This window comes from Papaver somniferum, chromosome 2, assembly GCF_003573695.1.
Source record: "Papaver somniferum cultivar HN1 chromosome 2, ASM357369v1, whole genome shotgun sequence".
Classification (NCBI taxonomy): domain Eukaryota; kingdom Viridiplantae; phylum Streptophyta; class Magnoliopsida; order Ranunculales; family Papaveraceae; genus Papaver; species Papaver somniferum.
The window spans coordinates 211853510-211880569 of record NC_039359.1 but is presented as its reverse complement, the minus strand read 5'-3'; the positions used below and the strand labels follow the sequence as shown (position 1 = coordinate 211880569).

The 27060-nt window shown below is 35.8% G+C and overlaps 2 protein-coding genes across 2 annotated transcripts; both read left to right on the top strand.

Annotated features, from left to right (window-relative positions):
• The first annotated feature begins 7630 nt into the window (after positions 1 to 7630).
• Positions 7631 to 11195, top strand: LOC113352755. Its single transcript, XM_026596535.1, has 7 exons — positions 7631 to 8683; positions 8843 to 9154; positions 9431 to 9651; positions 9820 to 9903; positions 9961 to 10284; positions 10373 to 10472; positions 10554 to 11195. Exons 1-7 carry the CDS (start codon positions 7631 to 7633, stop codon positions 11193 to 11195), a joined length of 2736 nt encoding a protein of 911 aa, XP_026452320.1.
• A 7804-nt stretch (positions 11196 to 18999) lies between these two features.
• LOC113352754 (eukaryotic peptide chain release factor subunit 1-2-like) lies at positions 19000 to 20082 on the top strand. The gene has a single exon (XM_026596534.1). The coding sequence runs from the start codon at positions 19000 to 19002 to the stop codon at positions 20080 to 20082; it is 1083 nt and encodes a 360-aa protein (XP_026452319.1).
• The last annotated feature ends 6978 nt before the right edge of the window (positions 20083 to 27060 follow it).

Genomic DNA, 27060 nt, shown 5'->3' with positions numbered 1-27060 from the left:
AGTTACATAATCAAGACTCGACACTTCACCTGAAATATTGATCGATTCTGAACGAGTTCGAGTAAAACTGATGAAAATGGAACTTCGTCCTTTGGAATCGAGACACGGAAAAATTTAGTTATTACATAATCAAAATTTAGTTATTACATAATAAAAATTTAGTTATTACATGATCAAAATTTAGTTACATAATCAAGACTCGACACTTCACCTGAAATATTGATCGATTCGAAACGAGTTCGAGTAAAACTGATGAAAACGGAACTTCGTCCTTTGGAATCGAGACACGACAAAATTTAGTTATTACATAATCATAATTTAGTTATTACATAATAAAAATTTAGTTATAAAATGATCAAAACTTAGTTACATAATCAAGACTCGACACTTCACCTGAAATATTGATCGATTCGGAACGAGTTCGAGTAAAACTGATGAAAACGGAACTTCGTCCTTTGGAATCGAGACACGACAAAATTTAGTTATTACATAATCATAATTTAGTTATTACATAATCAAAATTTAGTTATAACATGATCAAAATTTAGTTACATAATCAAGACTCGACACTTCACCTGAAATATTGATCGATTCGGAACGAGTTCGAGTAAAACTGATGAAAACGGAACTTCGTCCTTTGGAATCGAGACACGACAAAATTTAGTTATTACATAATCATAATTTAGTTATTACATAATCAAAATTTAGTTATAACATGATCAAAATTTAGTTACATAATCAAGACTCGACACTTCACCTGAAATATTGATCGATTGGAAACGAGTTCGAGTAAAACTGATGAAAACGGAACTTCGTCCTTTGGAATCGAGACACGACAAAATTTAGTTATTACATAATCATAATTTAGTTATTACATAATCAAAATTTAGTTATAACATGATCAAAATTTAGTTACATAATCAAGACTCGACACTTCACCTGAAATATTGATCGATTCGAAACGAGTTCGAGTAAAACTGATGAAAACGGAACTTCGTCCTTTGGAATCGAGACACGGAAAAATTTAGTTATTACATAATCATAATTTAGTTATTACATGATCAAAATTTAGTTATTACATGATCAAAATTTAGTTACATAATCAAGACTCGACACTTCACCTGAAATATTGATCGATTCGGAACGAGTTCGAGTAAAACTGATGAAAACGGAACTTCGTCCTTTGGAATCGAGACACGACAAAATTTAGTTATTACATAATCATAATTTAGTTATTACATAATCAAAATTTAGTTATAACATGATCAAAATTTAGTTACATAATCAAGACTCGACACTTCACCTGAAATATTGATCGATTCGAAACGAGTTCGAGTAAAACTGATGAAAACGGAACTTCGTCCTTTGGAATCGAGACACGGAAAAATTTAGTTATTACATAATCATAATTTAGTTATCACACAATCAAAATTTAGTTATTACATGATCAAAATTTAGTTACATAATCAAGACTCGACACTTCACCTGAAATATTGATCGATTCGGAACGAGTTCGAGTAAAACTGATGAAAACGGAACTTCGTCCTTTGGAATCGAGACACGACAAAATTTAGTTATTACATAATCATAATTTAGTTATTACATAATCAAAATTTAGTTATAACATGATCAAAATTTAGTTACATAATCAAGACTCGACACTTCACCTGAAATATTGATCGATTCGGAACGAGTTCGAGTAAAACTGATGAAAACGGAACTTCGTCCTTTGGAATCGAGACACGGAAAAATTTAGTTATTACATAATCATAATTTAGTTATTACATAATCATAATTTAGTTATTACATGATCAAAATTTAGTTACATAATCAAGACTCGACACTTCACCTGAAATATTGATCGATTCGGAATGAGTTCGAGTAAAACTGATGAAAACGGAACTTCGTCCTTTGGAATCGAGACACGACAAAATTTAGTTATTACATAATCAAAATTTAGTTATTACATAATCAAAATTTAGTTATTACATGATCAAAATTTAGTTACATAATCAAGACTCGACACTTCACCTGAAATATTGATCGATTCGGAACGAGTTCGAGAAAACTGATGAAAATGGAACTTCGTCCTTTGGAATCGAGACACGGAAAAATTTAGTTATTACATAATCATAATTTAGTTATTGCATAATCATAATTTAGTTATTACATGATCAAAATTTAGTTACATAATCAAGACTCGACACTTCACCTGAAATATTGATCGATTCGGAATGAGTTCGAGTAAAACTGATGAAAACGGAACTTCGTCCTTTGGAATCGAGACACGACAAAATTTAGTTATTACATAATCATAATTTAGTTATTACATAATCAAAATTTAGTTATTACATGATCAAAATTTAGTTACATAATCAAGACTCGACACTTCACCTGAAATATTGATCGATTCGGAATGAGTTCGAGTAAAACTGATGAAAACGGAACTTCGTCCTTTGGAATCGAGACACGGAAAAATTTAGTTATTACATAATCATAATTTAGTTATTACATAATAAAAATTTAGTTATTACATGATCAAAATTTAGTTACATAATCAAGACTCGACACTTCACCTGAAATATTGATCGATTCGGAACGAGTTCGAGTAAAACTGATGAAAACGGAACTTCGTCCTTTGGAATCGAGACACGACAAAATTTAGTTATTACATAATCATAATTTAGTTATTACATAATCAAAATTTAGTTATTACATGATCAAAATTTAGTTACATAATCAAGACTCGACACTTCACCTGAAATATTGATCGATTCGGAACGAGTTCGAGTAAAACTGATGAAAATGGAACTTCGTCCTTTGGAATCGAGACACGGAAAAATTTAGTTATTATATAATCAAAATTTAGTTATTACATGATCAAAATTCAGTTACATAATCAAGACTCGACACTTCACCTGAAATATTGATCGATTCGGAACGAGTTCGAGTAAAACTGATGAAAACGGAACTTCGTCCTTTGGAATCGAGACACGACAAAATTTAGTTATTACATAATCATAATTTAGTTATTACATAATCAAAATTTAGTTATTACATGATCAAAATTTAGGTACATAATCAAGACTCGACACTTCACCTGAAATATTGATCGATTCGGAACGAGTTCGAGTAAAACTGATGAAAATGGAACTTCGTCCTTTGGAATCGAGACACGGAAAAATTTAGTTATTACATAATCATAATTTAGTTATTACATAATCATAATTTAGTTATTACATGATCAAAATTTAGTTACATAATCAAGACTCGACACTTCACCTGAAATATTGATCGATTCGGAATGAGTTCGAGTAAAACTGATGAAAACGGAACTTCGTCCTTTGGAATCGAGACACGACAAAATTTAGTTATTACATAATCATAATTTAGTTATTACATAATCAAAATTTAGTTATTACATGATCAAAATTTAGTTACATAATCAAGACTCGACACTTCACCTGAAATATTGATCGATTCGGAACGAGTTCGAGTAAAACTGATGAAAACGGAACTTCGTCCTTTGGAATCGAGACACGACAAAATTTAGTTATTACATAATCATAATTTAGTCATTACATAATCAAAATTTAGTTATAACATGATCAAAATTTAGTTACATAATCAAGACTCGACACTTCACCTGAAATATTGATCGATTCGGAACGAGTTCGAGTAAAACTGATGAAAACGGAACTTCGTCCTTTGGAATCGAGACACGGAAAAATTTAGTTATTACATAATCATAATTTAGTTATTACATAATCAAAATTTAGTTATTACATGATCAAAATTTAGTTACATAATCAAGACTCGACACTTCACCTGAAATAATATTGATCAATTCGGAACGAGTTCGAGTAAAACTGATGAAAACGGAACTTCGTCCTTTGGAATCGAGACACGGAAAAATTTAGTTATTACATAATCATAATTTAGTTATTACATAATCAAAATTTAGTTATTACATGATCAAAATTTAGTTACATAATCAAGACTCGACACTTCACCTGAAATATTGATCGATTCGGAACGAGTTCGAGTAAAACTGATGAAAACGGAACTTCGTCCTTTGGAATCGAGACACGGAAAAATTTAGTTATTACATAATCATAATTTAGTTATTACATAATCAAAATTTAGTTATTACATGATCATAATTTAGTTACATAATCAAGACTCGACACTTCACCTGAAATATTGATCGATTCGGAACGAGTTCGAGTAAAACTGATGAAAACGGAACTTCGTCCTTTGGAATCGAGACACGGAAAAATTTAGTTATTACATAATCATAATTTAGTTATTACATAATCAAAATTTAGTTATTACATGATCAAAATTTAGTTACATAATCAAGACTCGACACTTCACCTGAAATATTGATCGATTCGGAACGAGTTCGAGTAAAACTGATGAAAACGGAACTTCGTCCTTTGGAATCGAGACACGGAAAAATTTATTTATTACATAATCATAATTTAGTTATTACATAATCATAATTTAGTTATTACATGATCAAAATTTAGTTACATAATCAAGACTCGACACTTCACCTGAAATATTGATCGATTCGGAATGAGTTCGAGTAAAACTGATGAAAACGGAACTTCGTCCTTTGGAATCGAGACACGACAAAATTTAGTTATTACATAATCATAATTTAGTTATTACATAATCAAAATTTAGTTATTACATGATCAAAATTTAGTTACATAATCAAGACTCGACACTTCACCTGAAATATTGATCGATTCGGAATGAGTTCGAGTAAAACTGATGAAAACGGAACTTCGTCCTTTGGAATCGAGACACGGAAAAATTTAGTTATTACATAATCATAATTTAGTTATTACATAATAAAAATTTAGTTATTACATGATCAAAATTTAGTTACATAATCAAGACTCGACACTTCACCTGAAATATTGATCGATTCGGAACGAGTTCGAGTAAAACTGATGAAAACGGAACTTCGTCCTTTGGAATCGAGACACGACAAAATTTAGTTATTACATAATCATAATTTAGTTATTACATAATCAAAATTTAGTTATAACATGATCAAAATTTAGTTACATAATCAAGACTCGACACTTCACCTGAAATATTGATCGATTCGAAACGAGTTCGAGTAAAACTGATGAAAACGGAACTTCGTCCTTTGGAATCGAGACACGACAAAATATAGTTATTACATAATCATAATTTAGTTATTACATAATCAAAATTTAGTTATTACATAATCAAAATTTAGTTATTACATAATAAAAATTTAGTTATTACATGATCAAAATTTAGTTACATAATCAAGACTCGACACTTCACCTGAAATATTGATCGATTCGGAACGAGTTCGAGTAAAACTGATGAAAACGGAACTTCGTCCTTTGGAATCGAGACACGACAAAATTTAGTTATTACATAATCATAATTTAGTTATTACATAATCAAAATTTAGTTATAACATGATCAAAATTTAGTTACATAATCAAGACTCGACACTTCACCTGAAATATTGATCGATTGGAAACGAGTTCGAGTAAAACTGATGAAAACGGAACTTCGTCCTTTGGAATCGAGACACGACAAAATTTAGTTATTACATAATCATAATTTAGTTATTACATAATCAAAATTTAGTTATAACATGATCAAAATTTAGTTACATAATCAAGACTCGACACTTCACCTGAAATATTGATCGATTCGGAACGAGTTCGAGTAAAACTGATGAAAACGAAACTTCGTCCTTTGGAATCGAGACACGACAAAATTTAGTTATTACATAATCATAATTTAGTTATTACATAATCAAAATTTAGTTATTACATGATCAAAATTTAGTTACATAATCAAGACTCGACACTTCACCTGAAATATTGATCGATTCGGAACGAGTTCCCTTGATGTTAGTCAACATTGATGCTCTCTGAATTTGTTAGTCCTGACAATCTCTTTTGAGCAACCAGGTACTTGTGAGGCTGAAATACAAACCAAGGAGGGGGTAAGAAGGAGCATCACAATATGTGGTAGTGCCTAAACCCAGTTTATACTGGAGGTATCATTCTCAAACCTTAAAGTTATTATCTCTGATAATTATCATGATAGCTTGTTGAACTGTAACCTCATTGTAATTTAGTTAAACCTCTGAACTTTTCATGCTCTGTCTTGAATGATATACCCCATGTTTGCCTGAAATGTTGTTAACTCCTGCAACATATAGAATCTGTTGAGTAAAGTTTGTGTCTGAAGTTTGTGCACTAAAATTCTTTTTCGCTGCACTAAAGTTTGTGTCTATTATTTTTCCTGCAACATATAGAATCTGTGCTCACTACTGCTTTGTTGTTCAGTACATCATGTTGAATCTGTGAGCATGTTTCATAGAACTTATCTGGTGATGTTATCCTATTAGAGGGACTAGTAAAATGGGTAGCTAAATGGGTGATGTATTGTAGCTGAATGGGTGATGTTTCATTCAATCTGGTGATGTTTCATAAAACTAAATGGTTGATGTTATCCTATTTGTTTTTGAATCTGTAGCTAAATGGGTGATGTATTGTAGGTACATGTATTTGTTTTCAATCTGTTTCAGGGGTGTCATTATTCTTCAGTGAAAGCATTGAGTTTCCAGTTCCATGAGAGACAGATTTAGTGATTTGCTTTATGTATAATACTATCGTGCAGTTTCGAGCATTTTCAGTTAAGACCTTTGGAAGAATTTGAAAATTTGCAATGATAAAATTCTTAACTTTTTGCAACAGTTGCCTGGGATTTGTTGTTTCTGGATCTAATTTCTACTAAATCAGCACTTTGAGACGAGGAGAGAAAAGCCAGAAAAGGAAGGCATTTTTTTAAAGAATCACTAAAACTGACTCAAAGTTACTTATAGGTATGTTTTTCAAGCCTTGATGTACTATGCACCAGTGTTAAGTACTTCGTATTTTTTTCTCATTGTCATTGTGCAATCATTCTTCATGAACATTAGAGCTCTTTCTCGACAGATGTGACTTCACATCTGTCTAAAGAAGAAGATTTGAGCTCCCAGAGATATAAAAGTTGCCAACTATGTCAATTATAGAACTAGGGACATACTACTTATGATCTGATATTTCTAAGTTAATCAATTAGAGTACTTATTTGAAATGACATTTTGATTTCTAAGTTAATCAATTAGAGCACAGATCAGTGTTTACTCTAATTTAACAAACACACTGACCCTAGAGCTGCTGCAATTCATTCTCGCGAAATCTCCCAACTGCGGCTGACATACAGACCCTTCAGTATGTGTTATTCCAAAACTTGAAATGACTCCATTTACTGAAAGTACTAGACCAATTTTCCTGAGTTAATACTGGATGTCTGATTATGGTTTTGTGTGGCATGATTATCGGTTTGTATGAGGGAAATTGCATATTGCCTGTTTCATCTGTTATTACCATGTTTGTCCATATAAATTTTTTATGTTTCAAATGGTGCTGAATTTATTGGTAATTTCAAGACTTGTATGTCTAAATTGTCAAGTTAGGGGATAACTATTATTTTGAAATGAAACATATATTAGTTAATGCTAAGCTTGTATTTCTGAATTGATTTATCAGTTTTTGCTTTCATTGGAGTGCAACTGATGGATCTACTGGTCTCTTTGCGTTTCAGAATGGATAAATCCTGGATGAGTACTGATAGAACGAAGAAACGTTATAGAGAAGGAGTTGCGGCGTTTCTGCGGTATGCTTTCAACCATCTCAAGGAGGAGGGTGAGACATATGATGAATTTCTTATGTTGTGTTCGTGTACAAATTGTTTAAATCTCTGTGCATGCTCCGTTGGCGACGTAGAAGATCATTTATTCGTAAATGGAATCGATCAAACGTATACTATTTGGAATAAGCATGGGGAAAAGGATGAGGCAATAACTAGTAGTAAGCCAGTTAACGTCAACAATGGTATGCACGCTGAATTTGAAATGGGAACTCCCACTGATGCTCCAGACGAAGATTTTGGAATGGGAACTCCCACTGATGCTCCAGACACTATAGAGTTCGCAGATGACCCTATAAAGTTTAAAAAGTTACTTGAAAATGCTGAAAAGCCCTTATACGAAGGATGTCCCAACTTCACAAAGTTGTCTGCAATTGTGCAGTTGTTTAAGTTGAAGAGTAAGCACGGTGCATCAGACATGTTTTTTAATGAATTGTTACCCTTGTTAAAGGACATGCTTCCCAAAGAAGGTAATTTAATGGCGAGGAGTACATATCAGGCAAAAAAAATATTGAAATCAATGGGTTCAGGGTACACAAAGATACATGCATGTATCAACAACTGCATTCTTTATTGGAATGAGTACAAGGATGAAAAAGTGTGTCCTACTTGTAAAGCACCCAGATGGAAAGTTGACAGGGATGGTAAAGTTTACGAGAATGTTCCAGCAAAGGTATTGTGGTACTTCGACATCATCCCAAGATTTCAGCGGCTGTTTCAATCGAAGCACACAGCAAAAGATTTGATATGGCACGATACCACTAGAAACAAAGACGGTGTTTTACGTCATCCGGCAGACTCACATGCTTGGAGAGAGATAGATAACAATTTCCCAGAAATTAAAGGTGATCCAAGAAATCTGCGGTTAGCTGTTTCGGCTGATGGAGTTGATGTAAACACAGGCACCAAACATCACAGTGTATGGCCAGTTTTGGTTGTGATTTACAACCTTCCACCGGGGCTGTGTATGAAGAGAAAGTTCATCATGTTGTCGTTACTTATAGATGGTGCGCCAGGAAACAACATCGATGTCTTTTTAGAACCTCTTGTTAAAGATTTTCAATTCTTATTTGAGAAGGGAAAGAGAACATGGGATGCATATGCCCAAGAAATGTTTACTCTACGTGCAGTTGTTTTGTGGACGATAAACGATTATCCTGCTCTTGGTACACTATGTGGTTGTCGCTACGCTGGATATCATGGTTGTGTGGTGTGTCGTAAAAAAACGCACAGTATTAGGCTTCATGACTCAAACAAGAATGTTTATGTTGGTTATAGAAGATTTTTACCCTATGAGCATCCGTTCAGAAGGCAGAAGGGGGCATTTGGCGGAAAACAAGAGTGGGAGACTGCTCCAGAACCAATGACCGGGGAAGAAATATATGAGGAGGTAAAATGTATAAAGAATTCATGGGGAAAGAAGGGGACGAATACTCAAGGGGAAGACGTGCAGGCTACACCTGGAAAAGGTGGAAAGATGAAGCGCATCGGAAAAACGAAAATTGAGCGCATCAGAAAAATATCAAAAGAAGTCGATAGGTCAGGTGAGGAAGAGGAAGGCAGGGAAACCACTTACTGGAGCAAGTACAACATATGGCAGCGACTACTTAGATATTGGCGCTATAATGATGTCCAACATTGTATTGATTTCATGCATGTCGAAAAGAATGTGGGACAAAGTCTTGTTGGAACGTTGCTGCACAACGGGAATACAAAAGATGGATTAAACGCCAGAAAGGATTTGGTGCGTTTGGGGTTAAAATCGGAGTTACACCCTAAGACAGATGACAAAGGAACGATACTTCCCGCAGCAGCATGTTATACATTAACTACGGAAGAAAAAGACATATTCTTGGAGACACTATCCGAGTTAAGAGTTCCAGAAGGGTATTGTTCGGATTTTTCCACCCTTGTGAACCTAAAAGAGCGTAAGCTGATCGGACTCAAATCACATGATTACCATATGCTTATGCAACAATTTTTGCCCGTCGCTATTCGATCAATTATGCCTACACCTGTGAGATATGCTATTATCAGGTTTTGTTTCTTTTTCAGATCAATATCTGCCAAAGAAATCATGGTGGAAGAGCTAGATAAATTGCAAGAGGATCTCTGTGTGACGTTATGCTTACTAGAGAAGTATTTTCTTCCATCCTTCTTTGACATCATGATTCATTTAACTGTACATCTTACCAGGGAAGTGAAGTTATGCGGTCCGGTTTGCTTTCGATGGATGTATCCTTTCGAAAGGTGTATGAAGGTTATAAAGGGGCATGTGCGAAACAAGAATCAACCTTGTGGATGCATTGCCGAAGAGAATGTTGCAGAAGAGACGATTGAGATATATTGTGAGTACCATAAAAGCATCAGGACAATTGGTATTCCACTAGATAGGCATAATACATCTCAGGAGGGAGAACCGTTATCAGCTGAAGAGCCGTGTATAGTTACCCCTGAACAGTTGAGACAAGCACATTTCTATGTAATGCAGAACACGCCTGAAATTGAGCCTTACATAGAGTAAGTATTAATTTGTTTTTTTTTCCTGTTTTTTTCCTGTTTTTTTTTTGTACAAAGTATAATAACATTTGGTTATTGTACATACCAGCCGACACAAGCTATATTTGGAAACTAACTATTCTACTAAAAAGCGAGCATGGCTAGAGAAAGAGCACTCTAACACTTTTGGCGCTTGGTTAAAAAATGAGGTAATAGGTCATAGAAAAAGTGTCTTGTTTGATGTGTTATATTCCTTTAAACTCAAGGTTCATCCTAATAATGAATTTCAGGTTGAAAAAGAGTTGGCAGACGACAGAGAAAGTATCTCAGAGAACTTAAGATGGATATCACACGGCCCGCACTACGAGGTAACGAAATACACTGTATATCGCATCAATGGATATCTATTCCGCACAAGATCCCGTGATGGTAGAATTCACCAGAATAGTGGGGTTAGCGTTGCAGCAAATGACATGCACATATCTAGAGATGATGATGTTACATATGGTAAAGCCTCTTATTATGGTGTCTTGCAAGAGATATGGGAGTTAGATTACTGTGAAAGAAAAGTTCATCTGTTCAAGTGCAATTGGGTTGATAATAAACGTGGGGTCAAAAGAGATGCTCTTGGCTACAAGATTGTTGACCTTACTATGTTGGGATACAAAAATGATCCTTTTATTTTAGCCTCACAAGCTAAGCAGGTATTTTATGTCAAAGACCAGTTAGATAAGAAAAAGTCTATTGTTTTTGTGACACCTCCCAAAAATTATAGAGATGACGATGGCAACGATGAGGAATTCAGTACAGTAATCTTTTCTGCGAATGATAATATCTTGCCGTCTGTAGATCCACAAGACTTGGGTAAAGAATCCCGAAATGATTACTTCCGAACTGACTGCCGAGGTTTACTTATACGCAAGCCAAAATGACACACTCCCGCAGGTACATCGCTTTATTTCCTTTAATCTGTGGTTATTCGGTTAGTGACATGATATTGAAAGAACGATAAAGATGGAACTTATGTTTAATCCTGTTCCTTAGCATGCTTTCTGTATGTTTGCGTGCTTTATTCTTTGTAAAATGAATAACATCATTTTATCCGTGTCTCATATGGAACTTCAATTGAAATTTCTACTACTGTACTTTACAACTTGCTACTCTGGTCACTTTTAAATAGATATCCAAGAGAATGAGAGTTGGTATGTTTTTGTCCTATTGCTTGAATATATTTATGGGCACATGCACTATAACTACATGTTGTACTTGTATTTCAGAAATCTTTTATACACTTCATAACATTACTCAAAGCATATGGTGAAATTGAATTCCAAGTACCCAAATTAGATTCGTAACCCTGTAGATATATGATGGAAACTCCAGTTCATTAACCACAAAAAAAAACATTTAAAATGATGGTGCTAAAGGTCTTATGGTTCTCAATTTTATGGTGAAAGCATTTGGGGGCGGACTGATGCTTTTTCCTAAGTGAATTGCATGGAGCGGTTCACTTGCTTGTGTGAGGAGTTTGTATTGTGTAGCCTGTGAAGAATAGTGAATTTTAATCTCATTTTCCTTGTTCCAATTTAACCCTCAACCGTTTTGAATACCATACTTGACAGGGTTTTTCCCATATCTTGTGAAAGTCCTCTTTGTAAGAAGTCTTAACCACAATTTATGTTGAGTTGGGCTGACACCTTGTATTAATTGTTGTGCCCTCGTTCTTTCTTCCTTGTTTTTTTTGAACTCAGAACCCTATTTTCCTGTTGCAGGTTCGTTGTGGCTATTCAACACTCTACATTGTCCCTGAGCTTTGACGAAGTCATTTTTATGCCATCAGATGCCTCTATAAGTTTGACACTCGAATTGTAGGACACGAACTCTGCATCTAAAACATCAAGAATTTGATTATGGGATTGTTTTGTCTTGTTATATAAAGAGCAAAAGAAATGCATTCCTACTGCAATCGTAGTTTTGGAGTGGCTGGCTCCAAAATCAATTTGATGTAATATTTTTGTTTTTTTCTTTTGGAAAGAGGTAAATAAAAAATATTGGTTGTAGATCTAAATTTTTTCATTAAATATATTGGCCAAAAATATAAAGCTTTTGTGAATTGATAAGTTAAACAGGTTTGGTTGGTCTCACAGATGGCTCCTGTCGTTTGCAGTCCTTTCTAGATTTGTATGAAAAGTTTAAGATATGGTTTCCTATTTTGGATTTTGGCATGGTTATATATCGGGAATTTTGGGAGAAAGTAACACAACAGAACTCCACTATACATGTTTTATTTTCACAAAACACCCGGCTGCACCCGCTGTATTGCAATTACCTTGGAAGCCACAATCACTTGTAATGTATCCTTCTATACACCAGAGCTTGAGGTTTCTTTATTGCAGTGAACATGCATAAACATTACCCTAGCATATGTTGCTTGAAAATTAAGCATAATAGGAGCATTTGGCCTAGAAAAGACTCGGTAACAACCATGGCTAGTACTTTAAAAGTTAAAATTCAATCTCATGTGTCTAATGGATCCGACGCTATGTTCACAATTTGTTTTTCGTGTAGCCATATCATAATCCTCCCAAAAAAAATATGGAGTAACCATATGTCAATCTTTTGTCATGTTTGATATAATGTGTCAATTCCTTAGTATATGCGTGTCTAATAAACCAGATATTATGGACACATAAACAAACCAATGTGGCTAAATAAATCCTCTTTCCGTCACAGTCTAAAAGGTGTGTCTATTGTCATCCGACACTTTTGACACATACAAAATTATTTAATGTGGCCATATACGCATCTATGGCTACATGTGATTGGATTAAACTGAAAACCATGACCAAACGATACCCTATGGATACAGTTGATGGGTTTAGGAATAAACCCATGACTAAATGGTGCACTATGGCTACATGGTAAAACAAAATGTGGCTATAGTTATACTGATGACCAATAGCCACACAAATAACCTGAAACGTGGCTGGACTGTACACTAAAAAACGTGGCCTATGTGAAGGTTTGTACTAGTGGTTTCAAGTACATGTTACAGGGGGAGACTTATCCTAAGGTGCATTATACATGGATAATTATCTAATTTAAGTTAGCTTTTTGATGTTGAGAATCACCTAATTAAGATTTGAATCTTGCCCGGGAATTTTTATAGCCAGCTGTGTATCTGTTTAGCACCTTCAAAAGAAGGGGACCACAGAAACATGGCATAATCTCAAACATAATTGTTGCCAAAAGTGCACGTCACACAAGGTGAGTATTCCTTAAGTTCTCTTCCATTCATCTAAATTGCATGCTTAGCTGTAAGGAGCAAAATTAATGCAACTGATTATCTTGAATTTGATGATTCAGGTATAAAGCAGTTATACTTACATGTCTGTCGGGATAACAAACCAGCATTAACACTATACATAAAGATGGGATTTGGGATAATAATACTTTTACTGATCCGTTTTTCATTCATTTTCTAATGGTTAGTTACTTTTGATCAGTAACCATCAGCTTCTCCTGACATGAAAAATTCTCCTTTCTAATACTTGCAGAGGCGACTCCACATATGGAAGAATAGAACCTATACATGTGCAACATAAATCTGTAGTTAGATTTTACTCGTTCTTTAAACTGATAAAGGTTTTGATTTTTTTTGAAGTCCTGACAATAATATTTTCATTCAGTGAGAGCTAGCATAAGAAAAATAGTATATACGATACCATTATAATCACTTTATGAAAAAATCAGTTTGTGTCCTTTCTTTGCTTTCAGAGGTTGTTTGTTCAGCTGTTCTTGAAAGTACAAAATGCTCATGGTACAACTTCAAGAAATATTTACCGTTGGTTTCAAAAGTCTCGAAGGACGGTATGAAGCACCTGAGGATGAAATACTTGAAAATGCAAAGGCAAATTTAAAGAATTTTGAGGAAAGGAAAGATTACAGTTCTAGGAACATGAAAGGTAAAATTGGTGGACGCCATCAACTTACTCAAAACTGGAAAAAATAGGCGGTGCTGAGTTCAATAATTGGGAAAGCTGAGTATAAACCTGCTTACAGGCTTCAAATTGACAGTGACAAACTTAAGGACGTGAAGCTTGATATAGTTGGAGGAAATCTAAAGAAAATTGGTGGGAAGTACTTCTGACCCACTCCCAAATGGTATTTTAATCTTCCCTTGCATCCCTGGCCTTCAATCAGTATTCTTAACGGAAAAGAGCCTCCGATTTGAAATGTCGTGTTAATGTTTTTTGGGCTAAGAAGTGCTATACTACTTTTTTTACAGTAATTATCCTCAATATATACTCAAATTGTTTTTTATGCATGCCTCTTCGACAGAGTTGTATCTGGATGTGATGACATTATAGCTTTATAATCTGAGCAGCTGCAGTCTGGTTTGCTATTGAACCAAATTTCTAACCAAGCTTTTCTGCTTAAATCTTAAATGCTTCGTAGCTTTACATAGTGTACTTCACCTAGGGAACCCCCCCCCTAACAAATATATTAGGTCACTTGGAAAATATCAGAATAGCTAGCGAGACTGTTTGTTGCTATACCACCTGATGACATTCTAATGTGATCTATCTTTTAAGTTGTAGCAATTTTTCTGTTTAAATGCTCTTCAATTTGTCTGACATGTTTGAAATTCAAGCAATCCTTACCTTCCTATCATCTGATCGATATAGCACACCACCTTCTATTTAAATGCGTGTAATATTATGGACAGTAATGTGGAGTAAATTTTGAGAGATCACTAAGGCATAACATCAAATTTGCTAATTAGGCAGTGTGCTGTATCATGGGCACATCTCCCATATTGCTTCAAAATACACAATGTGTATGTGAAGATAACAATCCATTCATCTTAGATTGCCGAGCGATGGGGTGAGGCGAAGCCGAGCTACATGCATCGGGGCGAGGAGAAGCTGAACCATACCAAATCAGAAATGTATCACGACGGGGCGGGGCGAAGCCCTGCGACACCAAATCAAATATGCACGACGGGGAGAGGCGAAACCACATCATACCAAATCAAAAATATGGTTAAAAGAAAAAAATATAATAAAAAATCCTAAGTGACGGGGCGAGGCGAAGCCGAGCTACATCAAATAATAAATCCTAAGCAGGTACCGCACGGGGCGAGGCGAAGCCGAGATACACAAAATCAAATATCCTAAGCATGCATTGGGACGGGGCGTGGCAAAGCAGTTTTCGGGTCCGCACGATGCGTAGCACGGGCACAAAATCTAGAAGCACTCCATAACTAAATGATTCACTACGAAGATAGAAAAAGAAGATGAAACACAATAGACCCTAATGGTGGGGGACCTAGGTAAAACCTAAGTCTAACCCTTTGTTTTTCTTCCTGAATGTTCCCCATTCTCAACTCCAGAGGTTAGGATTAATTCTTCTTTGAATCCTTAGATATAGGTTTTATAATTTGTTATTCATAATATATTTTTTTTTTTAATTTTTGATTTCATTTTTGTATAAACATGATTTTTGGTTTTTGATTGTATAGTTATGGGTTATCAAATCCGATCATACAAAGAAAGAATAGGGTTTGCTCCTTTTATGTTTTATTTTGATTTTGCATTCGTATCTTCCTCTATACCGAATCAATCTCATTACATGTTATACAACCTTTATACCTTAGCGGGTAACTAACAGATTTCCGAAGGTTTGTTGATCTATTTCCATATCTAATGCTTTCTTGATTGTCTTATCGTATGCGAATCCAAAGCATTGGTGTTACATGTTCTTACATTCTATTTCGATGCAAATTTTGATTAGCATACTGAACTCAATCAAATTTCCGAACCTCTTTTCTGATTAGACGCATCAAACAATTTTTTTTATCGTAAGTGGAAGGTGTAATTGAGACTTATCTCAGTGATGCGAAAAGAAGGATTGCAGCCATCCAAAAAATCTTATGTCATACTTCACCATAGAGACTCCTAATGCATGTCACTCTTTCACACACCATATTCCCTTCATTAAAATTAACAGATTTTAAGGTTTTCAATCTTTTCACTTTGCGTATGCATGTGATTAGGAAATAAATGAAGGGAAGCACCTGCAAATCTGTTTCAATATGTTTTAAACGTTCTTGGACCACTGAACATATTAGGACAGCAGGTAAAGGACTGCTACAGAAGAAAACATAAAGACTGTAACTAATTTTTATACCCTCATGTCCAAGTGATAAAACATATAGCTACTAGATAAAAATGAGTTTGTTCATACTGTTCATGAGTTTGTTCATATTAAAAGAGTTAGGAAATCCTAGATTTGTATTAATGTAGCTGTGTGTTTACTAAAACTATATTTCGTAAATTCTTATGTCAAAATTAATTTCCCTCAGTCTTTTGATGTGTCAGGTATGAATTCTTGGACTAAATTTTTTTTTGGAGCTTGGTTTTTTTTTTTTTTAAACTTTCTTGACTTAGTGCTCACTGATTATTTGGGATGACACATGCATGGGTATAAGTTAAACTGCGAATTAATATTCATAATTAAATTGTAGATCGTACAAGGCTTTTCTTCATATGTAACTTTCATTTCCATTATTTTTAGGTGTGCACAGGTGGGAACGAATCTATAACCAAAAATAGAAGTACCCCAGACGATGTATAAGTGAGCCAATCTTAGCGACCTCATAACAAAAATTTATCCAGGTATAGAGGGGCATAACATTCCTACAGAGAATTCTTTGACAGTGAGAACTATCCTTTCGTCGAGGAACGAGGACATCGCTGCAAAAATGATGTAAATCTAAAGATGTACCGAGGATCCCATCGCTCTTACATAGTCGCATTCGCAGATAAGGTGGCCTAGATATTGGAGAATGGATCGACGGGGAATATGAGATGAAAGGTTAAATGCATTGAATCCAATGGATTTGCCGCCATTTAACTTGCAAGTAAAGGTGATATTTCCAGTTTTGATGCCATGCAATATAGCAACACGTGATGGACTATATGGAGAAAATTTAAATGATGCAATAATACCGGCGACAAACAGGGACAATTGCAGTTCTCATCCCAAGAATATCACTCACAAAAATGATCTCAATGACAATAAACAAGTCACGGGGCCAATCAGTGAAATTCGTCGGAGTAAATTTGAGAACTCCGGACTTCATCCATAGAAAACCAGATTTCGCACTCCAAAGATGCACAACATCCAGAAAACAATTGAAGCAACATGACGGATAATATGGTTCATTTTCAGAAATACTTTCGTAGTATACTTATTAATTATTCAGAACCTTTAGAAGTATAGTTGATTTTGTATCTGCATTTTGTTCTTTTTTTATTTGATTGTTAAGCTTATGATTTAATTGTTTCCTTAGTGTGTTTGCTTTCCTTCCTTCCTTCCAGTTACTAACATAAAGAAAATGCGTATCTTAACAATAATATCTTTCTAGTTACTAACATAAACAAAATGGATATCTTAACATAGGGAGATGAAAAGAGACAAGACCACAACTTCGATAGGAATGAGTGTTTGGTAGGGTACTGAGTTGAGGGTTAAAAGATGGCTTAGTTTATTCTTCCATATGGAGACGACATCATTTACTTTTGAGTTAGGTAGTTCAAGTTGAATCTGAATGAAGACGTGTTCTCATGGAAAACTGAATTAGAACTAAGTGGAGTTGAGAAATAAAGTCAAGAGAAAACCAGGTTATTAATCTTGATCTATTGTTATTTCTATAAGTTGCACTTATATTCCATGAAACTATATTGGATGTGTAGGAGTCTAGCCATCAGTGCAAGCTATTCTTGATGAAAATTAAGTCTTTTGGAAAGACATTTCTGGTAAAGTTAATTTGTTATCACTGAGCGAGGCGAAGCCGAGCTTTACAAATCATATCGGGATTGGGCGAGGCGAAGCCGAGCTTTACCAAATCAAATCGGGACTGGGGAGAGGCGAAGCCGATCTTTACCGAATCAAATCGGAACTAGGGCGAGGCGAAGCCGATCTTTACCAAAACAAATCAAAATGGGGCGAGGCGAAGCCGAGCTTTACCAAATCAAATTGGGACTGGGCGAGGTGAAGCCGAGCTTTACGGAATCAAATTGGGAGGGGAGAGGTGAAGCGCCGAACTTTACCACATAAAAAAAGAAAGAAAGAGGCAGTGGTTTTATGTCATGATAATTACGCCCGGGCACAAAATCTAGTCACCATTAAGTACTACAATTTAACTTGAGAATACCATACCAGGAATAGTTGTATGCCCTGGTTTTATGTCATGATAATTAGAATTCCTTTATTTTTATTTTCGGAATTTAAGTTTGTAATCAAAAAAGATTAATGGACCGTCCCAAAAACTGCCTCGCATGCAAGTTTTATGCAAGTTCGGGTTCCATTCCTTTTTGGGGATATTTTTGAGTTTTCCCTTTTTTTTTGGATGGTGTGTCCAGATTTACTTGTATTCTTTATATACTTATTTTTGTAAACCAAAACTCTTTATAAAAGACTACCCTATGCGGGTTTATTCTCATACTTTTCTAGTAGCTGTCTTTCATGCATGCAAGCGGAAAAAGAAGAAAAGCGAGCTACTAACTCGGTATGTAATATTCAATTTGTATTTCTGCGTTACGTTTCTGTTTAGATTGCCTTTGTTTCACACAAGATCATCAATAATGACATAATGTTGGTTGGTTTTATGTCTTGTGTGCAGGTTAAGTACTTTTTATACATGTGTTTGTCCGTATTACTTCTGCTACAATGTCCGACTCTCGAGAAACTGATGATAATATACACTGGTTTCCAAACCAACAGCAATTTCGAAAAATATCCAGGGTACAACAACGACATAAGTTTGGTTTCATAGTGATGGATAGTAATGGGACCGTTTTTGGTACATTAAGTGGAAACATACGTGAAATTCTTCACAAATTCACTGTTGATCTTCCTATTAAGAACGGTCGAGGAGGACAGGCAGCTCTCGCTCGTCTTCAAACTGAGGAATGCCAGAATTATGTAAGGAAGACTGCTGAGTTAGCTACGCAGTTTTACATCAATTCAACCACCAAGAAGCCGAACGTCTTGGGGTTAATTCTGGCTAGGTCTCGCGATTTTAAGACAGAACTTAGTAAATCTGGCATGTTTGATCCTCGTTTGCAAGCTAAAATATTGAAGGTTGTTGATGTTTATCGCGGTGGTGAAAAAGGGTTCATTCGCGCAATTAAATTGTCTTCAGATATACTTGCTCATGTAAAGTTGGACCATGAAACGCATTTGATCGAAATGTACTTAAAGGAGATTGAACGGGACACAGGGAAGTATGTCTCCGGTGTCAAAGATACACTGAATGCGTTGGCAATTGGAGCCATTAAAACTCTAATTGTGTGGGATAATCTGGATATAAACAGATACGTACTGCAGAATAGTGTTAGTGGCGACACTTCCATCCATCACTTCAGCAAAGCAGAAGAGAACGATCCCAAATTCCTCGATCTCATTAACAACGCAGAGGTGAAAGTGCTGGATAAACAGTTTCTTATCGAGTGGTTGGCAACAGAGCATATGCAATTTGGTTGCGCTATTGAATACGTCACTGAAAAATCTCAAGAGGGTTCCGAGTTTTGCCGAGGTTATGGGGGTATTGGGGGAGTTCTCCGCTACCAGCTTGATATGAGGATATTCGATGAGTTATCTGACGAAGAAAATAACGATGACTCCGGTAAGCAATTAGTCAACGGATATTCAAGTGCAAGTGGAGGCTGTACTGGTTGCACTAGCACTCGCCTGTTTGCTCGCTGCCAGTGTGTGTCGCTCCTTAAGGTTTGTACGTTATTCTTTGACTGAGTGCATATGCCATAAACTTGACTTACTTAAATCTGCTCATCTTTTCAATTAATAACCTGTGCGTTGATAAAGAAAAAAAGAAAAAAAAACGTGTGCTTTGTTTCTTTACTTTAGGAGCATCATGGGGACTAGGGAGGAGGTGATTTCTCGAGTAATGCATAATCAAATGACGACCCAAGAGGAGGCTGGAATTATCATGATTGCTAAAGGCCGGTAGCATTTGAGTGATCCAATGGTCAGAATCACTTACAACTCTTTTATCTTATATAAAATGGTACCAGCAGCGGTAATGTTGGTACCAGACTTTATCAATCGTGGGACTTATAAGGATAAATTTTTTAATACATTGCATTTCAGATTTCTCATAGTAATGCGTATTTACTTTAGAGATTTTTTGTTCTTATTCCTTTAAGAGATTAAGGTTTAGATTATGTTTGATAGCAATCGCAACCAATTTCATTTTTATTTATTTTTTATAAAAAAAGAGGTTTCCCACGTATTGCACGTAAAAAGGGACTATGACGTCCATAATTTGAGGTTCTATAAACCATTACATTTTGGTTCCAGTTCTGCAAGTTCAAATATGTTAGAATTGTCCAAATATCATTTCTTGTCCAGTTATATTTAATAGAATACTTGTTACAAAAACAACTAAATTGGCTGGCCAAGTTATACTAGATCTCATCGCTAAAGTAAAGGATTGAACTAATTAGTTGATATCAAATGCGGTGTTGTTGCAGAATTCGTTACTAATCTTGTATCTTTGTAGTAATGCCCTAGCATATTTCCTTTAAACAACAGAATAGGTGGTTCTGAATTACTTCTGAAAATAATGGTGTGCCCACTCCACTTCATTGCCCAATTGAAAATTGCTTCAGCTCCTTTTTTTCTCAAGTTGGTCTATGGGTGTTGCGGTTGAAAACATCCCTCTAGCTTCTCTGATTTGTCTTCTGAAGTCACACATTGTCAGACCAATACCAGATTTAGAAGTACAGTTCATCATTGACAGTTCTATGGTCATCTTTATGTCCTTTTTCTATTATCCCTTCCGTTTTCTTAGTCACTTTCAGAGTTTCGTCATTCAGGGGATTATTAAATAGAGATTGCATTATATTGTGCCCAGAATTATTCGCAGTCATGTAGCTATTTATGTTGTTAGCTATGATGACACTGTTTTGACTTTTTTTCTTAAAAGTGATTTACATCTCACTTTCCAGATATGCCAAACAATGACACTACATAGAACCTGCCAGTCTATTCCATATCCTCCTCTATCTGGATTTTCAAAGCAATTATTCAGCCATTTATGAAAGGAATTTGTGTCATTCCAAATGAACTAAATTTCAAAATTGAAGTGCACCCACACTTGGAAAGCAAAGTTACACTCAATAAATAAATGAGTTAGAGTTTCTTGGTCGTTCATACACAGCTTGCAATAGTATTTAGGCTTGGGATAATAGTTGTTAGGAGTATCGAATGAGCCACTTTTCCAAAAAATTGTTTAACTGATAGAGTAGTATTTAATCTCCAAATATTGTTCCAATTCTGGTTTGGTTACCTGACGAGGTTATATGGTTATAAAGGGATTTCACAGAGAAGATGATGTGACGTTTAGATTCCAATGTCGAGTATCCTCTCTGTCCACATTTGCGATTCTAATTTCCTTGATCTTTTCAACCATATAATAATCAGAACATTTATTTATCTTGTTTAATCCAAAGTGGAATACTCTCATCGTTAGTGGCCGGTCTCATTTCACCAAAATGCACTTCAGTCGCCAGCTTCACCGGCTCTATGATAAAGATGGCAATAATGATGATATCGCTGCTCCGGAAGAGGTTGGTCTCCTTTTTGCTTGTCAAGTTGATACCCATTTCAATACATCACTTTTCTATGGGGGTAATTTTAATGATGGTACCCATTAGAAGTATTCTTACAAAGAAAAGTTCAAAAAGGTCAGTCATCCTCCTTTGCACAATGATTTTCCGTTTGCTCACTTGGTTGGATCATGCAATGGTTTGGTTTGTGTATTTATACGCCATGACAAGTTTGCAGACCCCATCTATATCTTTAATCCTATAACCAAGGAAGAAGTATTCCTTCCCGAACTAGTAGTAAAAGAAAAAATGTGTGAAGGGACATCCTCTGGATTTGGGTACATCTCTTCAACGAACGTGTATAAGGTTGTTAGAATATACTACCCATTCCATCCCCACAAGGGTCAGATCCAAGTATACACACTTGGTAGTGGTTGTGGGTGGAGAGACAAAGGTACAACTTCTAAAAATATAGACACGGGAATAGGAGGTACCCATGTGAATGGAATTATTTATTGGCTTGGGGCAGACAGCATTGGATCTTTTGATTTGGCTAATGAGGTGTTTCGTTTTATCTTGGTACCTCCTTTTATGGTTAACTTGATGTCTACACCCGAGGAATATTGTGGACTGATTTCATTAGGAGGGCATTTGTGTTTTTATGACCATAGCCAGCATATGAAAATATGGTCCTTCAAGAAAAAACGTAGCAACAAAGAGGAGAATTGGTGCATGGAATTTGACATACAATATGAAGATGTGATAGGTGGTTCGCGAGAGGATATGCTTGTGCCGTTGTTACTCACGAAGAAGAATGAAATTATATTTTTGTTTGATTTTTCTATGCTATATTGTTATGATTCAAGAACAACAACTTTGAAAATGCTGTCCAACGATGATGCATGGAAGGACTACCAAGCTATGATAGCGATTCCATACATACAGACGTTCGCCTCATTGAGAGCAATAGGTGAAGTCTCTGGTCGAAAGTAGAGAAATGGTAAACAGGAGTGTTTTAGGATTTAAATTTCAAGGTACAAACAAAGTGTCTTGTTGATTGTTGTATGGAAGCAGGATAACTTTCATGATTCAATAGATTTGCTTCTCCTTTGTTTTTGTTGTAGAGAACCTGTTCTGGTAAAGTCAGTTGGTTGTGTTGCTTCGATACCACCATGTTTCTCTCGGTGATGGTTCTATGTTGACTTTTCTTACAATATCTAATCGATCTTTATCTTTGTTCTACAATTTCGGTTCTTATTGCATTCATTTAGTATTTCTTTTTTTTTTTTGAATTTCACCAAGGGGGTTTGTTGGTGTTGATATGCTATCGAATATTGTGCAGTTGTTAGGATCTGTAGTTTTTTGAACCAATTCCTGTAAGTGATGTTCCTTCTTTCTTGTCAATTTGTACCCATGTTCTATTCCCTTTTTCCGGTTAACTACTATGTTTTGGGGGATACTAATGGTTTTGTGCATCTCTGGTAAGCCATATTCCAATTAAATTCTGTTAGCGATTAGCTTTTCTGAATCCATTTCTTAATTTTCGTAGTTAAATTTTTGAATGTACCTTGGTTACATTGATTTTGCAGGTATTTTCTAGCTTCCGAATTTGTTTTTCTCATTTGTCTTGTGTAATCTCATTTATTCCTTTCCTTCAATTGCTACATCTACTCTCTCTGGGTTTTGAGCATTGTATGTACTTTAAACTATTGTAATTTTCTCTCTTTTTATCTGCTTTGTCTTTGTCAGCTTGATTAATTTCATCTCTAGTTAACATCTTAGCTTGTTGTTTATTACTCTCAGCTGAATCTCCCTTAATTCCTGCCTGTCTTTGGGTTCTTATTTGATCCTGGTGTTGTTTATTTTCATTTCTTTGTTAGTGTCTTGTTTTCAAGCTGTTATAAGCTCTGTGTTAATTTAGCTCTTTGCTGATTTACTCCAGTCCTGAATTAAGTCCTGGTTTGTGTCAACTCATAGTTTCTCTAGTTCATTATAATCTGTTATTGTACTTGTAACTATAAAAAATCCATAGTTACACCCAAGTATTGAATCTCTTGTTCTTGACTCATTTTAACTTCAGACTATAATTAATTGATTTACAAGATGAGCCTCTATTAATGAGTTTTTGAAGCTCTTCTAGATCTAGTTTTGAGGAAGAAGATGAAATTAGAGAAAAATAAATTTGATCCCTTTCTCTCTCTTGCTCTTTCCTTTAAGTACTAGAGAGTAGAAGTGAATTTACAAATATATCATTTGCTTACTAATTAAGCTAACTAAGATAAGATATTATGTAGACTATCCTAGGTATGTTATTCTACACTGGCTTTCATTGGGCGCCACACGTCGGGTATGGTTTTTGGTATCTACATTTTTCCCTTTTTTCCTTCCTTGAGTATTGCTTGAAGAGCGATCCTTAAGGAAAAATACGTTTTGGTGTAGTTCATATAGCGAGACGTGTGGTGCTTGAGTGGATGACTTTGATTTTTGTCGTTGAAGGGACGAGCGAAAGAATAATAACTTGAAAAGTATATACTTGCCTCTTATTCTTTTGCGAAGTTCCGAAGCTTCGTTGTTGTATAGAAGCACCATTCGTTGATCTTGTTGTTGTCAATCATGAGTTGTTGTTGGAACCATTCATTGCTTCGCTTTGACTTTGCCCTTGTATGTTTAGTAGTTGATTCTTCATGATCTTGAGAAGTAGCGAGGTGTCGTGTTACATGTAATGAGATAAAAATGACGAAGTATGTAGTGAGCGAGATATCTTCGTTAACGTTATCCCTTTTCTTTAGAGAAAATAATGTTGCCATCTCGGGTTTGCATGGTCCACTTCTTGCACATTTATTCATCATTCCCAGCGGCCCCGTCGATTTTATTGCCTTTTCCCTTGCTGAGACATTGTTCGTTGTTCCATTCGATGTTCCCCTTTTATTGATTGCCATTGACTACTGAGTCCGATATTCCTTTTCCCTGAACTCCTTCGTACTTTCTTCTATGGCTCTTTTCAAGTCCTGTTGTTCATTTCGTTCACCCTGCCTCTTCTTTCCTTCGTCTTTCTCGTTACTCGAACTTCGCACTTCCTTTCCTTCGACTATCTCTTGCGTTGACATCTTTTTATTCTCGGTAACGTTCGCATTTAATCGACCTCATGGGGTTCGCTTCCCTTTGCTAACAGGTGTTTTTTTTATTATCGTCATTTCTTCTTCCTCAATTATTTTTTCCTTTTTCGTTTTTTCATTTTGCTCTATCTCGGGCTAGTTCTCCTTCTCCAAACCTTGGTCCTTGGTTATTTCTTTGTTGGTATCCCGCGTTGTTATTTCGTGGATCATAATTCCTTCGTCTTGACTCCTCGTGCCTAAGATTTTGATCGATCCATTCTTGATCTCCACTTGACATAGCTACCAACTTCGTAGAGATTACGTTCGACGACTCCCCTTTCTCGTATTTTAAGTCGTCTTCCACAGCGCATATCGTTCTTGGTAAGAGTCGAGAAGTTCCTTCTTTTGTCGGGATCAACATAACCTTGCTAATCTTTCCTCCGCCTTTCCTCCAAGGCTATGTATTCCTCCTGATACTTCCTCAATTCATTCATTGTTAACGAGCTTTGATTGTGAAAGTTGGTTTTGATGACTTTCTTCTGAGCTTCCTCTTCTTCGTTCTTGTGCGAAGTTCATTGTAAGTTCGGGTTTTACCAATGATAACCTCGTGTTGATGTTTCCTTTGATGATGAGTTGAGGGTATCGCTTCTTGTTCTTATCTTGCCTCGTTGTAGCTTAAAGAACTTTGATTAACATCATATCCATGTATTTTGGAAAAATTTGTGCGAAATGTATAACATGCATTTTACGTATATGTGTGCCTCCTTTTGCTTTGGTAGATGAAGGAACTTAAGTTATCCGAAGGAAAAGCCATATGATGCTCCTTTCTTTCCTCTGCCCTTGTTTTGCTTAATGCCTTACATTCGTTAAGTCTTGAAGGTATTAGTCTCGCTTCGTGTTGTTTTTGGTTCCTCGATGCATGGTTTTGGAAAAATCCGTTGATCTTCGCGTTGTTTTGATCTTTATTCGTGTTGTTTCATTGTCCCTTGCATGCCCATTTTCTTTGTCTCATCGATTTCGCTTTTGCTCCAAGTTCGTTCCATCCACGACTTCATTCAACTTTAGCTCTTGCATTGCATCAATTCATTGCCTCCAAGTGTATTACTTGATAATCATATTTCTTCATTTCATTTTCTTTCTTTTCTTTTTGCTTTTGTTTTCTTTCTTTCTTTTGCCTCTTGAACATATTTTGGTGTTATAAATTGCTACGGGTAAGGTTTTGTTGTCTTCTACTTGTATGTAGCTATACGAGGTCTTATTGCGCCTCCTAATTAAGTTCTTACTTTGCCCCACCCTCTCATTAAGGGTCTTAATTCGACGAAGTCTCAGGCTCTCATTATTCTTGCGAATAACGATCCATCAACCTCGCCTTAACATTCTCTATTGAGGTCTTACTTCGCGACAATACGACAGCCACATACTCTCATTATTTTTTTGTCACACAGCTCCCTAATCTGGAGGGTGCCTTCCCTTTATGTTCCCTCGGATTCCCCCTTCAAGGAGGTTAACCCTAACATGCATGTTGGTCTCCTCCCATCCAGTTATTACGACAGCCAGTTGTTTTCGTGACTTCTTATCCCTTTCGCCGATATGGCTATTGGTTACGAAGTCACACCCTAGGTGGGGTTTCTTTGGGACCGAGTGCGTCGTAGCCAGGACTTTCCATACGGACATGGCCGGTAACACTCCAGACGTCCCAGGCGCCCTGGTCATAACTCTGCACCCCTTACCGAAGGCCATCATAAAAGGGACTCTCAGCGGATAGGTCTTATCATTGCCCCTAACTTCCTTTCTGAGAGTTGTTCACGACGTGCGTTAGGACTTTGCCTCATACACTTTCGTGCGAACTAGTGTGCACGCCGTGGATTCCCAGCCTTCCTAGGCGAAGGGTTTAAGGTTTCTCCGAAACCATTTCGTGGATCTTATTTGCCTCCTAATGAGAGGTCTTACTTGCTTGATTTGAGGTCTCATTTTTCCTTGCTAGACTTGAATTACTTCTTTTCTTATTTGTCTTTGATTTCATTCCTTTTGCGACTTTATTTGTGAACCTTGAAGTTGTATTGTAC